Source organism: Podarcis vaucheri (genome assembly GCF_965113315.1).
Source record: "Podarcis vaucheri genome assembly, chromosome: 2".
In the NCBI taxonomy this organism is placed as follows: Eukaryota; Metazoa; Chordata; class Lepidosauria; order Squamata; family Lacertidae; genus Podarcis; species Podarcis vaucheri.
In genome coordinates, this window is record NC_138760.1 from 8,466,615 (window position 1) to 8,483,499 (window position 16,885).

At 43.7% G+C, this 16,885-nt stretch overlaps 1 protein-coding gene across 4 annotated transcripts; it reads right to left on the reverse strand.

Moving 5' to 3' along the window:
• Positions 1-925: 925 nt before the first annotated feature.
• HIGD1C (HIG1 hypoxia inducible domain family member 1C) lies at positions 926-10,653 on the reverse strand. Of its 4 annotated transcripts, none has more exons than XM_082206589.1 (5): positions 10,539-10,653; positions 7,870-7,950; positions 5,325-5,427; positions 1,750-1,884; positions 926-1,150 (listed from the first exon to the last, which is right to left on the reverse strand). In XM_082206589.1, exons 3-5 carry the CDS (start codon positions 5,416-5,418, stop codon positions 1,086-1,088), a joined length of 294 nt encoding a protein of 97 aa, XP_082062715.1. In that variant the 5' UTR covers positions 5,419-5,427; positions 7,870-7,950; positions 10,539-10,653; the 3' UTR covers positions 926-1,085. The 4 variants fall into 4 exon arrangements, with proteins under 4 accessions (XP_082062715.1, XP_082062716.1, XP_082062718.1 ...); XM_082206590.1 differs by having other exon boundaries at positions 7,870-7,947; positions 10,539-10,555; XM_082206592.1 differs by lacking the exon at positions 10,539-10,653 and adding an exon at positions 9,689-10,356.
• Between the last annotated feature and the right edge of the window lie 6,232 nt (positions 10,654-16,885).

Genomic DNA, 16,885 nt, shown 5'->3' on the forward strand with positions numbered 1-16,885 from the left:
TGCCTTTCTGGTTTCTAATCTTGTTATCTGATGTCATCAGTCTTTCTTTGTCTTCTGACTTAGAACGCAAGGAGACACTGCTGCAGGAATAATTGCAGCGGGGGGAAGTAGAAGTAAAATAATTCTGTTGAGGCCGCTTAAGGAATGTTGCTGCTTCGGAAGGGAAAAAAATGAGCAAGGCCTAATTTATACAAAAATGCTATTGTAAGCAATGTGGAAAAACCACTGAGCCCAAATAGGGGACCATTTTATCACACTTCCTGCTACACATTTTGCCACACCTTATCACCTGATGAGCAGTAGAATCCCTCTTATCACTTGGCAAGATGATTCAGATGATCAAACTCATCCCAGGGTAATTGGGGTGGTCTGAATGAGCTCAGCTTGCATTTAACTGCACTGAAGTGGTTTGGGTTTGCCATCACATGTGCATTTGACAAGAAGCTATGGATGATCCCAGCTGCCTGAAATGTGTATGTGTGTGATAACGTTTGCCAACAAATATTTGCCACATTTATGCTTCACGTGTTCATGTGAATATCCTAAAAATGTGTGGCAGGCTTTATTCTGGTGTTGTTGCTTTTGTGGGTGCACTGGCATGGATGTTGGAAGGCCTCTCAACTCAGTGGCAAAGCCACATGCATGGTGTACGTGAAATCGCAAGCTCAGTTCCAGACATTATCAAAAAGAACTCAGGTAGGAGGGAGCCTTAGAGAGCAGCTGCCAGAGTAGAGGCTGGGAAGACAAACCAGCGGTCTGAGTCTGTATCACGCAGCTTCCTATGCCCAGACATTAGCCACGTTAAGACTCCCCTAGGGGGCTTAGCTGCTGGTGTTTCTAAAAACTGGACACAACTCTGAACCTTGAGAGCAAATGTTCAACTCAAACCAGGAAAAAGCTGCAAAGTTGACTCAGATCTGGATGCTTGTCTTCAGCATATAGAAGCTGCTTTAATAAATGGGGAGGGTGGCAGTGGGAATCCTGGCGGCATACTTGGAATACATTCTAAAAACATACATACAAGTTTTTATAAAATAATACTGAATCAAATGCTTTGCTCTTCCTCTTTGCTTTGATGATGATGATCATTTGTTCGGTCCACTGGTGCCCGAACGTTTCATGTAATCTGTATACATGGAATATAAAACTCCTAACAAAAGAAAGCAGATATATTAGTTAGCAATGGCTGCGTCAATATCATCCAGCAACTGTTGCATTGAACAGAAATAAGGTCACGTTTGCTATCTTAGCACAGGTAAATGGATCTGTTGCCTGGTGATGACTCAACAACAAAAGCTTAGGGCTTTGAATCAAAAACTACAGGGCTGCCTGTTTATTCACTACAGCCTTCTGGGGAACGTTTTTCGGCCCCATGAGCCAGATCTTTACCCACCCCATTGGCCAATGTTGACAGGCGAGTGGGCCGACCCATCTGTCAATCATCTGACACCATGATGGCAATCAGGTGATTAACAGATGGGTGGCTGTGCCCAACTGCAGCGAGGGGGAAGAGTTCTGCTTTCCTAGCACATTCCCTGCAGGAAACACACTAGAAAAGCAGCACCCAGCAGGATTTGACCTCACCTACAAGCTGATTGACAGGTGGGTGTGGTGGGGAACCTCTGACTCTTGGCTTGGTGTGGGGTTTTTTGGGGGGGCGGGGAGAGAGACATGGCCTCAGAAGCTAAACTGGACAGCGGGGAGATGACTTAACAAAACGGCACTGATCACAACAACATGTTCTCTTACCTACTGTTATTGCACCTACAACAAAGCTTTGGGCTGCAACTCTCATGTGGATGAGGTGGACTGACATTTTTTGGCTTCCTCTGTGTTTCAGCTTGTAAAGCCCATAGCCTACTACAGCAAAGCAGCCTGCCAGACCTGGATATTAAAGAGAGGGGTGTAGTTCAGCACTGAGCACCAACATTGCCTTGCTAGATCAGTTACAGATAGGTAGCCGTGTTGGTCTGCCATAGTCAAAATAAAAAAATTCCTTCCAGTAGCACCTTAAAGACCAACTAAGTTAGTTCTTGGTATGAGCTTTCGTGTGCATGCACACTTCTTCAGATACACTGAAACAGAAGTTGCCAGATCCTTCTATATAATGAGAAGGTGGGGAGGGGTATTACTCAGAAGGGTGGTGGGAATGGGAGATTGGCAGATAGCTGAGTAATACCCCTCCCCACCTTCTCACTATATAGAAGGATCTGGCAACTTCTGTTTCAGTGTATCTGAAGAAGTGTGCATGCACATGAAAGCTCATACCAAGAACTAACTTAGTTGGTCTTTAAGGTGCTACTGGAAGGAATTTTTTTATTTTGCTAGATCAGGTTAAGGCTCCATGTAATTCAACATTCTCTTCCTAACAGAGACCAGCCAGATGCCTTTGGGGAGGATACAAGCAGGACATGAAGCCAACAGCCCATTGTCTCAACAATTCCTATTCATGCAGGAATCTCTCCCTTAAAGGCATCTAAAGCAGTGGTTGTCACCCTATTGGGTTTTAATACTTAAAAAAAAATGATGATGATGCAATGGACCGACTCAAGGAGCCAAAAGAGGAGGTATACCCTTCCTACTTTGTCAGTTGAAATCACACACGCATAGTCATTTTGCAAGGCCCGTTTGCTTTCCTGGGTTCCTCCCTGATGAACTGGTAGAGTGCTCAACCCACTGCTGGGTTCATGTCCCTGTAAGCTAAGTGAGTTAGTCACTAGTTCTCATCCTACCCAGCTTGAAAGGCTGTGAATATGAAGCCCATGTATGCCACCCTCAGCTCCTTGGACCAAGAATTGGGTGCAGATGTGGTAAACAAACCATGTTGTGTACACATTTTAAAAACAGACCCTCCCTTCTGAATCAAAATGTTGTTTAAAGCAATGATTGGTAAGTGACAGCTCATTTTGTTCCAACAGGATGTTTCATTTTCTGGGGTGAAGGCTAGGATTTCGATTCCCAGGTCCATTCACTGTAACCATAACAACTCTCCCTGAATCCAAAATAATAATAATAAATATTGCTCTAAAGTGACATCCAGATGTGTTAAGCTTTATCTCCTGAACAGTTTGGTTTTGGGAGATTTGTCAGGTGATGTAATTTTTCTTTTTGTTTCTTAGTGTTTGATGCGTAAATTCAATATAATGACATTTCTTTTTTATCTTTTAACTGCAAACCTGGTCTGCGGGAGGCAAGCACTGTCCTTGCAGCCAGCTTAATTGGCAACAGTGCATACAAATTAGCCTGTGTTCGTGGGCATTGCATGTACAAATCACTTTAAATTCTGGAAAGGCACCTGGTCTGGTGCAGTTCAGCTGGAGCTGATAAATGGGAAGGAAGACTAATGAAGGTTGATGGGTGAAACTGTGACAGTTTGCAAGGCTTATGCTTCCCTCTCTCAATGTGGGCACATTTTTTAAAGGAAATCCTACTAGCAAAAAAAGAAATGTCATTCACTTGTCTGTTTAAAATACAGACTTTTTAAAAAGGATGGTATTAAGTCTATGGCATGGAATATGGAGCCACAATGTGTTTCCTGCCTGTTTCTTATACCAGGAGCATCCAACTTCTATATTTTTGAAGACCACTCAGTTCTCCAGTTTCCAATCTGAGGTGTGCCACCTTATGGATGGTCACCAAGGCAGCAGAGAGCTATATAAATATGACTCTGAACACACACTGCCTCACACACAAGCCTGGACATTCCTATGGCATTCTACCTGCACCACTCTGTTCTTTAAAACGAACTCTTCTTCTGCTCCAGCAAAGCAGACTAATCTGTACATAAGATACAGCAAAACTAGAAGAAAACCATTTATGCAAACACAGAGGGGGGTATCCCACATTTACATCAAACTGCAAAAAGCAGTAATATAATAAAAAACTGCAGCAAAACAGAGCAAGAGTTAGCAACTCAACAGATATAGGAAACAGATATAGCAGATGGAATTTAGTCACTGACTGGAGTGACTATCTCCATATCCCTCTTAGCTATATCGTTATTATTGGCACAATAGCATCTGAAGCCATAACCCAGAGACTGACCACCACCACCAATTTATTGAGTTCTCAGAGTTATAAAAGGTAAAGGTAAAGGGACCCTTGACTGTTAAGTCCAGTCGTGGACGACTCTGGGGTTGCGGCGCTCATCTCACTTTACTGGTCGAGGGAGCCAGTGTTTGTCCACAGACAGCTTCCGGGTCATGTGGCCAGCATGACTAAGCCGCTTCTGGCAAACCAGAGCAGCACACGGAAACGCCGTTTACCTTCCTGCCGGAGCAGTTATATCCCACCCTTATTCTAAAGAGCTGCAGATGGCATACATTAGGGTGTATATACCCTTACAATGGGACGTGGATGGCACTGTGGGTTAAACCACAGAGCCTAGGACTTGCCAATCAGAAGGTCGGTGGTTCGAATCCCCGCGACAGGGTGAGCTCCCGTTGCTCGGTTCCTGCTCCTGCCAACCTAGCAGTTTGAAAGCACGTCAAAGCAGCGGCGTAGCGTGAGTTGTCAGCACCCGGGGCAACGCAAGTAATTTGCGCCCCCTAACCGGGGCAAGGCAAGTAATTTGCGCCCCCCCTAACCCCTAACCTGCGAGTTGCCGCTGGCGCTGCCGCCCAAACGACGCCGCTTGCCCGGAGGAGGAGGGGGGCAGAGAGGCGAGGAAAATGCAACGGCCCAGCAGCTGCAGCAGCACCGGCGGAGGCGGGGCTGTGAGGAGGGGCTGCCTGGCGTGTCCTCCGCGGCGAGCGCTGAGAGCCGCTGCCTGCCGGGCGCCTTCAGCCCGGACGCGCGCACAGCTTGTCGGTTCCGCGAGACATGCGGCTCCGCTACAGCTTGCGCCCGAGGCTCTTCGGCGACTCCGGAGGCAGCGAGCGCGCCCCCCCCAGATGTTGCGCCCGGTGCGGCCGGCACCCCTGGCACCCCCATGCTATGCCACTGCGTCAAAGTGCAAGTAGAAAAATAGGTACCTCTCCGGTGCAAAGGTAAACAGCATTTCTGTGCGCTGCTCTGGTTCGCCAGAAGCGGCTTAGTCATGCTGGCCACATGACCTGGAAGCTGTACACCGGCTCCCTCGGCCAGTAAAGTGAGATGAGCGCCGCAATCCCAGAGTCGGCCACGACTGGACCTAACGGTCAGGGGTCCCATTACTTTTACAACAAGGCTGCAAGGTAAATTAGGCTGATTTTGTGTGTGACCGATCACCCAGGGAGACAGACTGCTGAGTGGGGATTCAAACTCTTGACAAGTCTCCGCAGCAAGTCCAAACACTCTACCCACTGTACCACATGGACGCGGAAGTGCTGAAGGGTTCAACTCACCTATGGGAACAAAGGGGGCATCTCTGGATTTCCTTGCTAGTTTTGATGCTTGGCTGTCATCTTCAGCTGGTGACCAGGACTCATCAGGAGACATTTCTCACGTCTGAATACAAAAATAAGTGCAGGGAAAGAAGAACATTTCTTGGGAAAGCATTGACCTTTAAAGCCCTTCAGGGCCTAGGACCCTCGTACCTACGGGACCGCCTCTCCCGGTATGCCCCACGGAGAGCCTCAAGGTCCATAAATAGCAACACCCTAGAGGTCCCGGGCCCTAAGGAAGTTAGATTGGCTTCAACCAGAGCCAGGGCCTTTTCAACACTGGCCCCGGCCTGGTGGAACGCTCTGCCTCATGAGACCAGGGTCCTGCGGGATCTGATTTCTTTCCGCAGGGCCTGTAAGACAGAGTTGTTCCGCCTGGCCTTTGGCTTGAAGCCAAATTTGATTCCCTCCCTCCCTCTCTTTCTTTTTTCCTTTCCTTCTCCTCCTGCAATGAGGCTAAATTTTAATATTTTAATATTTCAATATTTTAATGTTGTATTTTAATTTTGCTTTTAAGTTGTAATCATTCAACCGTTTTTTATTATTGCTTGTAAGCCGTTCTGAGCCCGGCCTTGGCTGGGGATGGCGGGGTATAAATAAAAATTATTATTATTATTATTATTATTATTATTATTATTATTATTATTATTGCAGCTGAAAGGAAGCATACTGAAGGACTGGCTGCGGTGCATTTTATTTCAAATAAAACTTTTTTTATACTCTAGTATTTCATTCCATAGGCCAACCAAGCTCTGAGTTGCCCACAACAACCAGCTTCTCTCCATGCTCCCTGACCTGTTCTGGCTCCCTGGTGCTATTTTATTACGGTTCTTAGACAATGAACCTATATGTGAGTGGTGTGTTTTTGAGTTACCATGCAGGATGAGGCCTTATGCGGTCATATGAGGTCATACAGCCCATTCATTCATGCTATCTGTTGAGGATTGGTTCTTAATGATTCGGGGACCTGGCTTATATGGTCAAACCCACCAATATTGTAAGAACTAAAGAGGTTCAACAACAAAATGATTTATTCATGCAGAAATTGAGCTTGTACATCCAGTACTGGAATGATAAGGTACAGGATGAAAGTTAGCCACATGTTCTTTTAGTAATAATCTGATAATAAACCCTTTTATTATTTCCCCCCTTTTCCTCTGTGCCTCTCTTATATGGGTGAACTAAATAACCTGTCAGTTACTTTTTTATGTAGGTCTTATTGGAAGTATGTTTCTGCAGAATAACTCTGCAGCCTGTACAACACTGATGGTTAAATATTGGTACCATTTTGTGGAACATATGGAGTGTTGTAGGGAAAAATTTTCATCAACAGCAGGATGTTTTAAAGAGAAAAGGGAAAAAAGGAAAGGAAAAGGGAGAAAAAAAATTCTTTCTGCAATATGGGTGTAAATTCTTTGTAAATTTTTGTGTATATGTGTGTAATTTAACCTAATAAAGATTATTAAAAAACAAAACAAAAAAATGTATATGTTTTTTCCATCAGCAGCCACTTTTCCTATCTCCAAACTGGCTCTTATTTTTCTTTAAAATGAAAGTCAGTTGATCTATAGCACAATGCATAATATTTTACCAGTGTCATAAACAATGACTATAGTTTAGCTGTTCTTTTTATTACATGTTTATGCTATGCTTCTCCCAAGTAGCTCAGGGTAGCTCCCCCACCCGCATTATTCTCAAAATCATCCTATGAAGTAGATCAGGCTAAGAGAGAGTTCCTGGACAATGTTCACCCAGTTAGCCTTATCACTCAGCAGGGATTTGAATCTGCTCTTAGTCTCTGAACACAACACTCCCCTGACTTTCTTAATCCACTAGCTAATAGTTTCATATACATGGTATAGTGTTATATGCAACCCTCTGCATAACCATACAAAGGCATAGAATACAATTTTCATTTCAAGTAGATGCCTAATCTCAGTGTAAAGGCTACCCAACATAATTGATCTACAAATAGCAGCTTTGCTAATTAAACAACCCTTACTATGATCCTTGGTTCTCAAGAGTGAAGTCATATAACTTTAGTTCTTTGCCAGCTTCTATACCTTTTCTGCAAGATTCAAGAGCAACTGAATCTCAGAAACCTTTTCCTGCCTACTAAAATCCCACAATCTTTGAGTTTCCATAATCTAAACAGAGCACACTGAGTTCCTTAAAATTTTGTTTCATTTTTCCAAATTAAACCCTATCCTATTGCCCTTCTCTGAAGTTGTTTGCAGTCTTTTGGTCTCATCCAAAATCTGGAGAGAGTATATATAAAATGTATTTCATACCTACATGAAGATAAAATACTTCAGTAGTGAAGCCCTCTTCCATATCATTTTAAAAATGAATCCATTGTGCAAATAGGATCCAGTTAAACTGGGTGCTCTACGAGGACCTCCCATATTTTTAACTAATGCCAATAGTTTTACCTGAGATACAGCCATCTATCTTGATTTTTGTTAGAAATACGGAAAATAAGCAAGAATTCAAGTTGTTGAGTTACCTTTGCTGCTGATGCATTAACTGTCCATCTATTCTGTGATCTCAAAAAGAAAGAGGATCTTTCTATGGCAGGCTGAGGCTGCTGTCGGTAATGAGAGACAAATACAATTATAGATCGTTTGAAGGCAACATCTGGTAAAACTCTGTTCTAATACGGTTCTTCTCCCAGGTTCTGTAAGCTTTGTTATCATAATTGTTCCTGGAAGCAGGCACAAGGGCAGAAAATATCTACTGTCATTGGTTTAATGAGTAGAAGTTCTCTTTATGCATGAAGTAGGCCATAACATTTCATCAAATCATTTCTGGGTATAATTCTACTATGGGGGAAAACATCAGTAGTTTCTCAGATTCCCAAGAGATTCCCATTATATTGGAACTGTTTCCAACTGAAGCAACATAGTCTTTTTATGATTCCCCAAGCGAACAGTTCTTTGCTAAATCAATAATATTTGTAATTTAAAAACAACTGTCGAAACACCTGGAATTGGGGTAGTGGTGTTTTATCAACTTTTACTGCATACTACGAAAATTACCAATTTCCCCTAATTTCACATGCTTAACAGTCTGCCTGTAAAGATTACAATTATAAAATGCCACCTTCTTTCTTACTTTGTTGACTGTACAGCATGCTGTTACTTTTATAGATCCGACAATCAGATCAGCAAATAAGATCCAGTGTATGTGAGCGCTTTACAGTTACTGTCTTCTGTACTGTAAGACCAGCATATCTAGTTAATATTCGCATAGGACAAGCTTGTGATTATTGAGGAACAGACATTCTGAATCAGTAGAGTACTTTGGGTAAATGATTATGCAAACATAACAATATTAATCTCAGAACATCCACTTGCCCAAATATCACTTTTATTCATTTTGAGTGAACATGCATAGGATCTGCCTGTCTCAGCTGAGAGAAAAAGTCTGTGTTTACACTCCATTTCTGCCTGGTGTAGGTGTCCACACAGTACAGTGGTACCTCGGGTTAAGAACGTAATTCGTTTGGGAGGTCCGTTCTTAACCTGAAACTGTTCTTAACCTGAAGCATCACTTTAGCACCACTCCTGCTGCCGCTGCACAATTTCTGTTCTCATCCTGAAGCAAAGTTCCTAACCTGAGCTAATATTTCTGGACCTGAAGCGTCTGTAACCTGAGGTACCACTGTAATTAGAATGAAGAACAAGTTCCACCAATTCTTTGTTTTATCAATATGTCAAATATAAATACAGTAGCTCCCATTTTTGACACCAGGTCCTACAAGTAATTTCTTCTTTAGTTTATTTATGAACAAATGAGTAGTGTATTCTTGAATCCACATCTCAGCATCTCCATATAGCAACTTCTGCCTACCAGAAAACCTGACGCACTGTGGCAAGTACAACCAGAGCATCACCCCCTTGCATAATGATGTACAGTAGTATAGAACAGACCTCCTGTGGAAGACAGTATTTTGGCAGGTGCTGAAATTTCCTGAGTCCAACTGTTAAAAGACACTGAATCCTGCCCACAACTGCACTTGCACCAGCAGGTGAGGGATACAAGAGGGCTTTCAGGGATCAGGTGTGTTACATTCACTTTACAACAGTTTCCGTATGATTGGTACCCATCTCAACCAGGCAAAAAACATTCCTCTTCTCCCAGGTCTTTGGCTAATTAAACTACCTATGGCCTTTTGAACACTCAGGAAGGGTGCTGTTTTTGTTGGTTACTATGTTATGTATTTTTGTTTTTTTATATTGTAAACCACCCTGTGATCTTTGGATGAAGGGCAGTTAGAAAAATAATAATAATAATAATAATAATAATAATGGCAGAGTGCATACTTTGCATGCAAAAAGCCCCTCCTTCAGCCCTCATCATCTCCTATCTGAACCACACACCCCATTCAGCAGAGAAAATACTGAACTAGGACTCATGGTCTGACTTTATATAAAGCAGATTTCTAAGCCCCATAGGGGCATACTGCCCAATATACTATCTCGTGTTTTTATTTTATTATTTATTATAAAATGGAAGATTGCATAATTGCACTTAAAGAAAACCAGGTCATGTAATCTGGTACAGTAGTTCTAGCCACATAATCTCCATACATTGGAGGAACAGGAGGAGAATATCTCTGTGCATGTTCAGAGACGCCCTATTGTCAAATCAATTGCCTCAGAGCCCTGACGGTGTAAACGATTTCTGAGGCTAAATCCTTAAAAGAGCGATTTTTTCCAACTTAAAAGCATCAAGTGAGCTAATGATGGTATTGCAACGGGAATTGTATACTGGGCATATTTGCGTCGTAGCTGGGAAGTCCTAGATAGAAGTTGCCCTCAGCAATGGCGTGTTTCTGTTGCTTGTTTTCTTAAATGTTTTTTAATGATGCTGATATTATTATTTTTTTAGAATTGTTACCACACATCATTATTATATCATTATTTCCTAGCAACCTGGGGAAATAATACAAAATAATAATGATGATGATAACAATAATCTGAGTTCGTCCTCCTTCTTTCGTCCTCCTCCTCCTCCTCCCCTCACATCTTCCCTCCTCAGAAAGCAAAAAACAAATGCCGCCCAATTCTCCGCCTAGGTCTGCGCGTGCGCGTGCGTGTGAGGGAGCGCGCGAGAGTACGACGGCCTGGCACACCCCTCGGTTTCCCATCATCCTCTGCAGCTCAGGCCGACCTGCCGAGCGGAGAAACCAAGTTGCGCTGGGACGGAGCAGAGCGCAGGGCCGCGACGGAGCCTCGGGCGTTACGAACTTGCTCCCTCTCTCCCGCACACCCCCCCGCTCGTGACGTCACGCCCAAGCCACCAATCGGGAAAGGGGGTTTGCTGCGTGGGCGGCTTCGGGCGGCGGTTAAAGCCGCGGGAGAGGAAAGGCCCGGATGTTCTTGTGGGAGGGCTCAAGCCCCGCCTGCCGCCCGTCAAAGGCGGGAAAGGCGTCCGTCCGAAAAGTGTTCCCTCAGGAGTGAGGCGTTGGGGTTTTGCTGCCTCGTAGAGGTGCCTGGGGTGGCGGCTGCGACTTGGCATGCTAGAAAGAGGTATATAAGTATTTTTGTAAACAAAGAACAACGTCGAAACAACTCGGGGGGGGAGATGGGAACAGTGGCGTAGCGTGGGTTTTCAGCACCCGGGGCAAGGCAAGTCATTTGCGCCCCCTAACCCTAACCCCCAGATGTTGTGCCCGGTGCGGCCGGCCCCCCCTGCACTCCCCACGCTACGCCACTGGATGGGAACCCTGTTAGGCTGCTGGAGGCAAAGGTTTCTGCATTCCTCGTTTTTCTGACAGGCAGAAGTTCAGCAGGTGGAAAGGATGCGAGTCCTTGTTGGATTTCTCTCTGACGTGTGTACAGCAGCCAGGGAGGATAATTTAGATCAGGGGAATTGGCTGGAGAGCTTTAAGCCCTTCCCATAATTCCGCAACTCCAACCAAATTTGGGCCACAGAAGCTTTTAAGTAATAATAATAATAATTTATTTATACCCCACCCATCTGGCTGGGTCCCCCCAGCCACTCTGGGCGGCCTCCAACAAAACACTCAAATACAATAACCTATTAAACATTAAAAGCTTCCCTAAACAGGGCTGCCTTCAGATGTCTTCTAAAAGTTTGGTAGTTATTTTTTCTTTGACATCTGGTGGGAGGGCGTTCCACAGGGCGGGTGCCACTACCGAGAAGGCCCTCTGCCTGGTTCCCTGTAACTTGGCTTCTCGCAGCGAGGGAACCACCAGAAGGCCCTCGGCGCTGGACCTCAGTGTCCGGGCAGAACGATTCAATTAAATTAAATTAAAACATTGAGTGATCTGGTGGTGGCTCCTGTGGTCTGGCTCTTAGGGGTCGCCAGCCTTTTTGGGCCAGTGGCCATCTTTGCAAACTAAAGAAACACTCCTCAAACCACACACACTTCAAATTTATTTTTACAACAGAATATTTTTAATGGCTGATTTCCGATGAAGGGCACCCCGTAGTCACCAGGAAAGCTCCAAGATGAAAGGCATGGTCACAGAACTTATTGTGGCTTACTACCTTGTGCCTAGCAGCAACACATCTCCTTTTCAGATGCCGCTTTAGAAATGTGGGACTCGGAATAATATCACAAGCAGCCGGAATAATACCACAAGCAGCTGGTATTTCCAGCTATGCCTGCCTGGTGGTACCACTTGTTCCCTGTTCTCTTGAAATGTATCTCCAGTATAATCTGTTACAGTAGCTCCTCCTCTTGGTTTACAACTACATTTATTAGCCATTCCAGCAGAAGCTGCCACAGCAGAGAGTAAAAAGGAATATGACTCTCCTTCATTGAGTGCTTCTAAGCAGAGGTTGGATGGCCATCTGTCATGGATGTTTTAGTTGAGATTCCTGCAATGTAAGGGGTTGGACTAGATGACCCTCGGGGTCTTCCAACTCTACAATTCTATGATTCTCTTTTATAAAATATTTTATTGAATTTTTCAGATACAAAGTTAAGAACATACACAGAAGAAAGAAATACAAAAAAAGAAATAAAAAAAGAAAAAAAGAACAGAAAAAATCCAACCATTCAAGACATTTTTATATAACTAACTGAACTTCCTCGCATCTCCCCTACCCTGCCTTCTTTATAATAAAAATATCAGCAAATTATTACCTTGTTTCGTACCTTATTTTGTACTTTTCAAGTGTTGTATTTCTGGATTTAAAGTACTTTTAATCAATTACTTATACCTTAAATTAAACATGGTATTACTTTAAATTTCGACCTTTTCATATTTAAAACTTAGTTTCCTGTTCCACAAAATCTAATTGCTGGAGCTAAAGTTTCCGAATCGTGCAAGTTCTTAACATTCATACAACTTATAATGTTTTTGTAAATAGTCCTTAATTTTTTTCCAGTCCTCTTCCATTGTTTCTTCTTCACCCGCCCTGTGGAATGCCCTCCCACCAGATGTCAAAGATTCTATGGACCCGGGTGGTGCTGTGGGTAAAAGCCTCAGCGCCTAGGACTTGCCGATCGAAAGGTTCGAATCCCCGCGGTGGGGTGCGCTCCCGTCGCTCGGTCCCAGCGCCTGCCCACCTAGCAGTTCGAAAGCACCCCCGGGTGCAAGTAGATAAATAGGGACCGCTTACTAGCAGGAAGGTAAACGGCGTTCCGTGTGCTGCGCTGGCTCGCCAGATGCAGCTTCTCATGCTGGCCACCTGACCCGGAAGTGTCTCCGGACAGCGCTGCCCCCCGGCCTCTTGAGTGAGATGAGCGCACAACCCTAGAGTCTGTCAAGGGTTACCTTGGGCAGGGTAACCCTTTACTTTTATGGTGAATCTACAGAGACCACCAGCAGTCACATCCAATGCTCCTCATCACTGTATTCAATAAATAGTGTGACACAAATTAAAATTATGTTTTAATGTGCTTGTTTTTTATATTTGCTTTGTTTATCTTACGTTGTGAAGCTGCTCTTAGTGGGCTATGACTACAAGGGAGGGTTGGTTGTGGGATGGAGATAATTTTATAACAATGTGCACTTTCATCCAGCAGATGTCACTATCCTCTCAGAAGTGACATCATTGATCATCAGAAGTATTATTTATACAAATACACTTATCTGTTAGATACTTTATGTAATTATCTTTGTGGCCTAATTAACTATACAGTACAATAAAAAGATGATAGTTTTTCATCTTTAAGTTGCTGCTGAAAGAAATAGGACACAGATTTACTAGCACGACTGGCACCACAATCCAGTAAAGTGAGGCAAGTGCTTGGACTGTGAAACCATACCCAACCTGATTTCTAATCTGCCCTCCTTGTTGCTCTTCCATTGCCTTGGAGAACAGCAGGGGAACAGATCTCAATTATGATTTACAGAAGTGAGAGACTGGTGTGCTCTTGGTGGGGAAAGAGCTGTTCCCCTGCTCAAGGAGAGAGAGTGCATTTGAGATCTTCTGATCTGGTGCTGGCATTCTTTACTGAGGGAGTAAAGGTAAAGGTAAAGGTACCCCTGCCCGAACGGGCCAGTCTTGACAGACTCTGGGGTTTGTGCGCCCATCTCACTCAAGAGGCCGGGGGGCAGCGCTGTCCGGAGACACTTCCGGGTCACGTGGCCAGCGTGACAAAGCTGCATCTGGCGAGCCAGCGCAGCACACGGAACGCCGTTTACCTTCCCGCTGGTAAGCGGTACCTATTTATCTACTTGCACCCGGGGGTGCTTTTGAACTGCTAGGTTGGCAGGCGCTGGGACCGAGCAGCGGGAGCGCACCCCGCCGCGGGGATTCGAACCGCGACCTTTCGATCGGCAAGCCCTAGGCGCTGAGGCTTTTACCCACAGCGCCACCCGCTTCCCACTGAAATCATGCTTAGGATTGTGCAGGAAGTCAACAACAAATCACAACCCACAGTTTGAATGTAATGCTAAGCTCTCCCCTTCCTGGTTTGTTTACTTCCCCCACTGGGGAAGAAGCAAAATGGCCACTCATGCGCATTACAGTTGCCTTCCTGTTACGAGCAAACATAACCATAGAGTGACACCATCACCACAGCTATGTGGTAAATCATGTTAACACCAAAGCCTGATTGTCTAGAAGCTCTGTTCATCTGAATTCTCTACTTTAAAAGAAAGAGAGATAAATTGTGTGAGCAGAGGAACTGGGCATTTGTGTGGATGCCCTTGACCCACATGAAGTTGTGCAATGGGTCCTCCAGGTCCAGTGGTCAAAATCATTGGAACTGAAAACATAATAGGTTCCAAATGGTGACCCTTTGTGCTCTTATTTCTCTTGGAACATTAACAATTAATTTGCTAAAGCTGGCAGCGTCTTCATGCTTGAGATCCAGTTTGGGAAGAATGGAAATGTCACAAGGAAAGAAATGGAGGCAAAGCATCCTAAATTACATTGCTCTCTGGCTGTTCACAATTCACTGACAAGCCTATTGTTCCCTGATCTCTGAAATTAAAACAGTTTTTTAAAAGTAGATTAAATGGAGCTGGGAAGGTTTGAGAAAAGGTTGTAAACCTTGCTGTCATACTTAATTACATACTATTTGCTGCTTTATTATGAGAGAGAGAGAACGTGCATAGCATGGTTGGAATAAAATATAAAATGGGCTTAGAAATGTGACAATGAAAAAACACCTATATGTAGATAATAATATTGCAGTGGAGTCCAGAAATCTTCCCTAGCCCTAACAACCTGTGAAGAGAAGCATTAAATGGAAAATTAAAAAAATGTTAGGGCTTACAAATGTGAGAAGCAGAGCCTTTTTTGTGATGGTGCTAGAGATAGTCAAGTGTTTTGGTGTCTGAGGGAGAAAATTCATATAGTGCTCCCAGGTTGGTAAGATTACCATAAAATAGGCAATTACTAATTCATTGCTATTCAATGATACACAAAAAATCTGTCACCTAAAGTGAACCTAAAGTTCAAGGGGGTTGTGGGGAGGCATCCTCTCTGGAATTCATTGTCTAAAGACATTTATACTGAATAACCAGCTTTCTTGTGTTTATTTAGAAAGCAGATAGCATCTTCATTTAGGAAAGCATTTGACTGGCTGGTCTTATTGGTGTTAAGGCTTCCTTGCTATTTTGTTTGTGTGGTTTGATCAGTTTAATGCTTTAGAATCATAGAATCATAGAGTTGGAAGAGACCACAAGGGCCATTGAGTCCAACCCCCTGCCAAGCAGGAAACACCATCAGAGCACTCCTGACATATGGTTGTCAAGCCTCTGCTTAAAGACCTCCAAAGAAGGAGACTCCACCACACTCCTTGGCAGCAAATTCCACTGTCGAACAGCTCTTACTGTCAGGAAGTTCTTCCTAATGTTTACTTTACTCTTGTTTAAAGTTGTTATGGTTGCTAGATGACTTTAATCCTTTTGTTGATGGGTGTAGTTTATCAAAAAAGCAGCATGAGGTCAGGACTACATGGCTGGTCTCTTGCCACAGAGCTCCAGCCTCACCCCACTGCCCGTATTGAGCTTGCATCAGCCAGGTGAGCAGCAGCACTATCACACACAGTGCTGGCCACTCATATAGATATATTCAAATTATATATATTTCCCCAAAAATTGTATCTATACATGTAAAGTGGCTGGGGAAACCCAGCCAGGTGGGCAGGGATTAATAATAATAATAATAATAATAATAATAATAATAATAATTAGCAAAAGCAAACCAGTACCCCCCTTGTCTTCATTTTTGATGCAATTTCTCTTTTTTGGCAATGTATAAGTGGCCACATAACCTACACTAGAGCAGTGTAATGTGTGGGCTGCACTAAGAGCAAGCCATTGTTGTATATGGTTAGACCAACACACTAGGAGTCCAGTTGTTGCTGTGTATTGGTATAGAACTTGAACACTAAATTCCACATTTGTTATCCCTGTTCTGCATCTTGTCTCTTATTTCTGGGGCAACCCAGCCAGATGGGTGGGGTATAAATAAAAACGTTGTTGTTGTTGTTCTAAGATCCCCAGACCTTGTCTTCGACAACTACCCGTGCTGTTGATTTTATACCCGCTCAGCATCTTCCATTCCAGATCCACCATCCTTTGCTGGTGATCTTTTAGCCTAGCGGACTTCCAATTTTGTCCCTTTGCTTACTGCCACATTGACTTCGTTTCTCTGGCCTGCCTTTTGGCATGAGCTGGGCACACATGTTAGTTGTTATCCTACATTTGGGTCCTCCTGGACCTGATTGTGCAAGAAGGCCTGTGTCAAGTCTTGGGACTGATTTTGCCAAGACTTTCTATGCTTTACTGCCTTATGAAAGGGGCACATCTACAGAGAAAGAATGTCACTATACTCTTGTTACCACCATTCCATATTCTGTGCATGTCAAACAAACATTCACATACCATATTTTTCTCTATTTATTTGTTTCATTAAATTCATACCCCACTTGACTGTAAAAAACAACAACCTCAAAGCAGGTTACAAAAAGATTAAACAATAAAAATGAGGGGGAAATCACAAACATATAAACTTTTGTATGTTTTAAAGATAAAATTCTAAAAGTAAAATTTCCTCAACTTTCTAAGCATCTGGGTAGGCTTGTC

What these genes read in the sequence shown, in the direction of transcription:
- HIGD1C (XM_082206589.1), bottom strand. Translation starts at nt 5,418, where the DNA reads ATGTCTCCTGATGAGTCCTGGTCACCAGCTGAAGATGACAGCCAAGCA. An exon ending in TGCCCCCTTTGTTCCCATAG is followed by an intron (nt 1,885 to 5,324) that starts GTGAGTTGAACC and finishes TTTAATATCCAG; the next exon opens with GTCTGGCAGGCTGCTTTGCT. An exon ending in TGTAGGTGCAATAACAGTAG is followed by an intron (nt 1,151 to 1,749) that starts GTAAGAGAACAT and finishes TTCTTTTGTTAG; the next exon opens with GAGTTTTATATTCCATGTAT.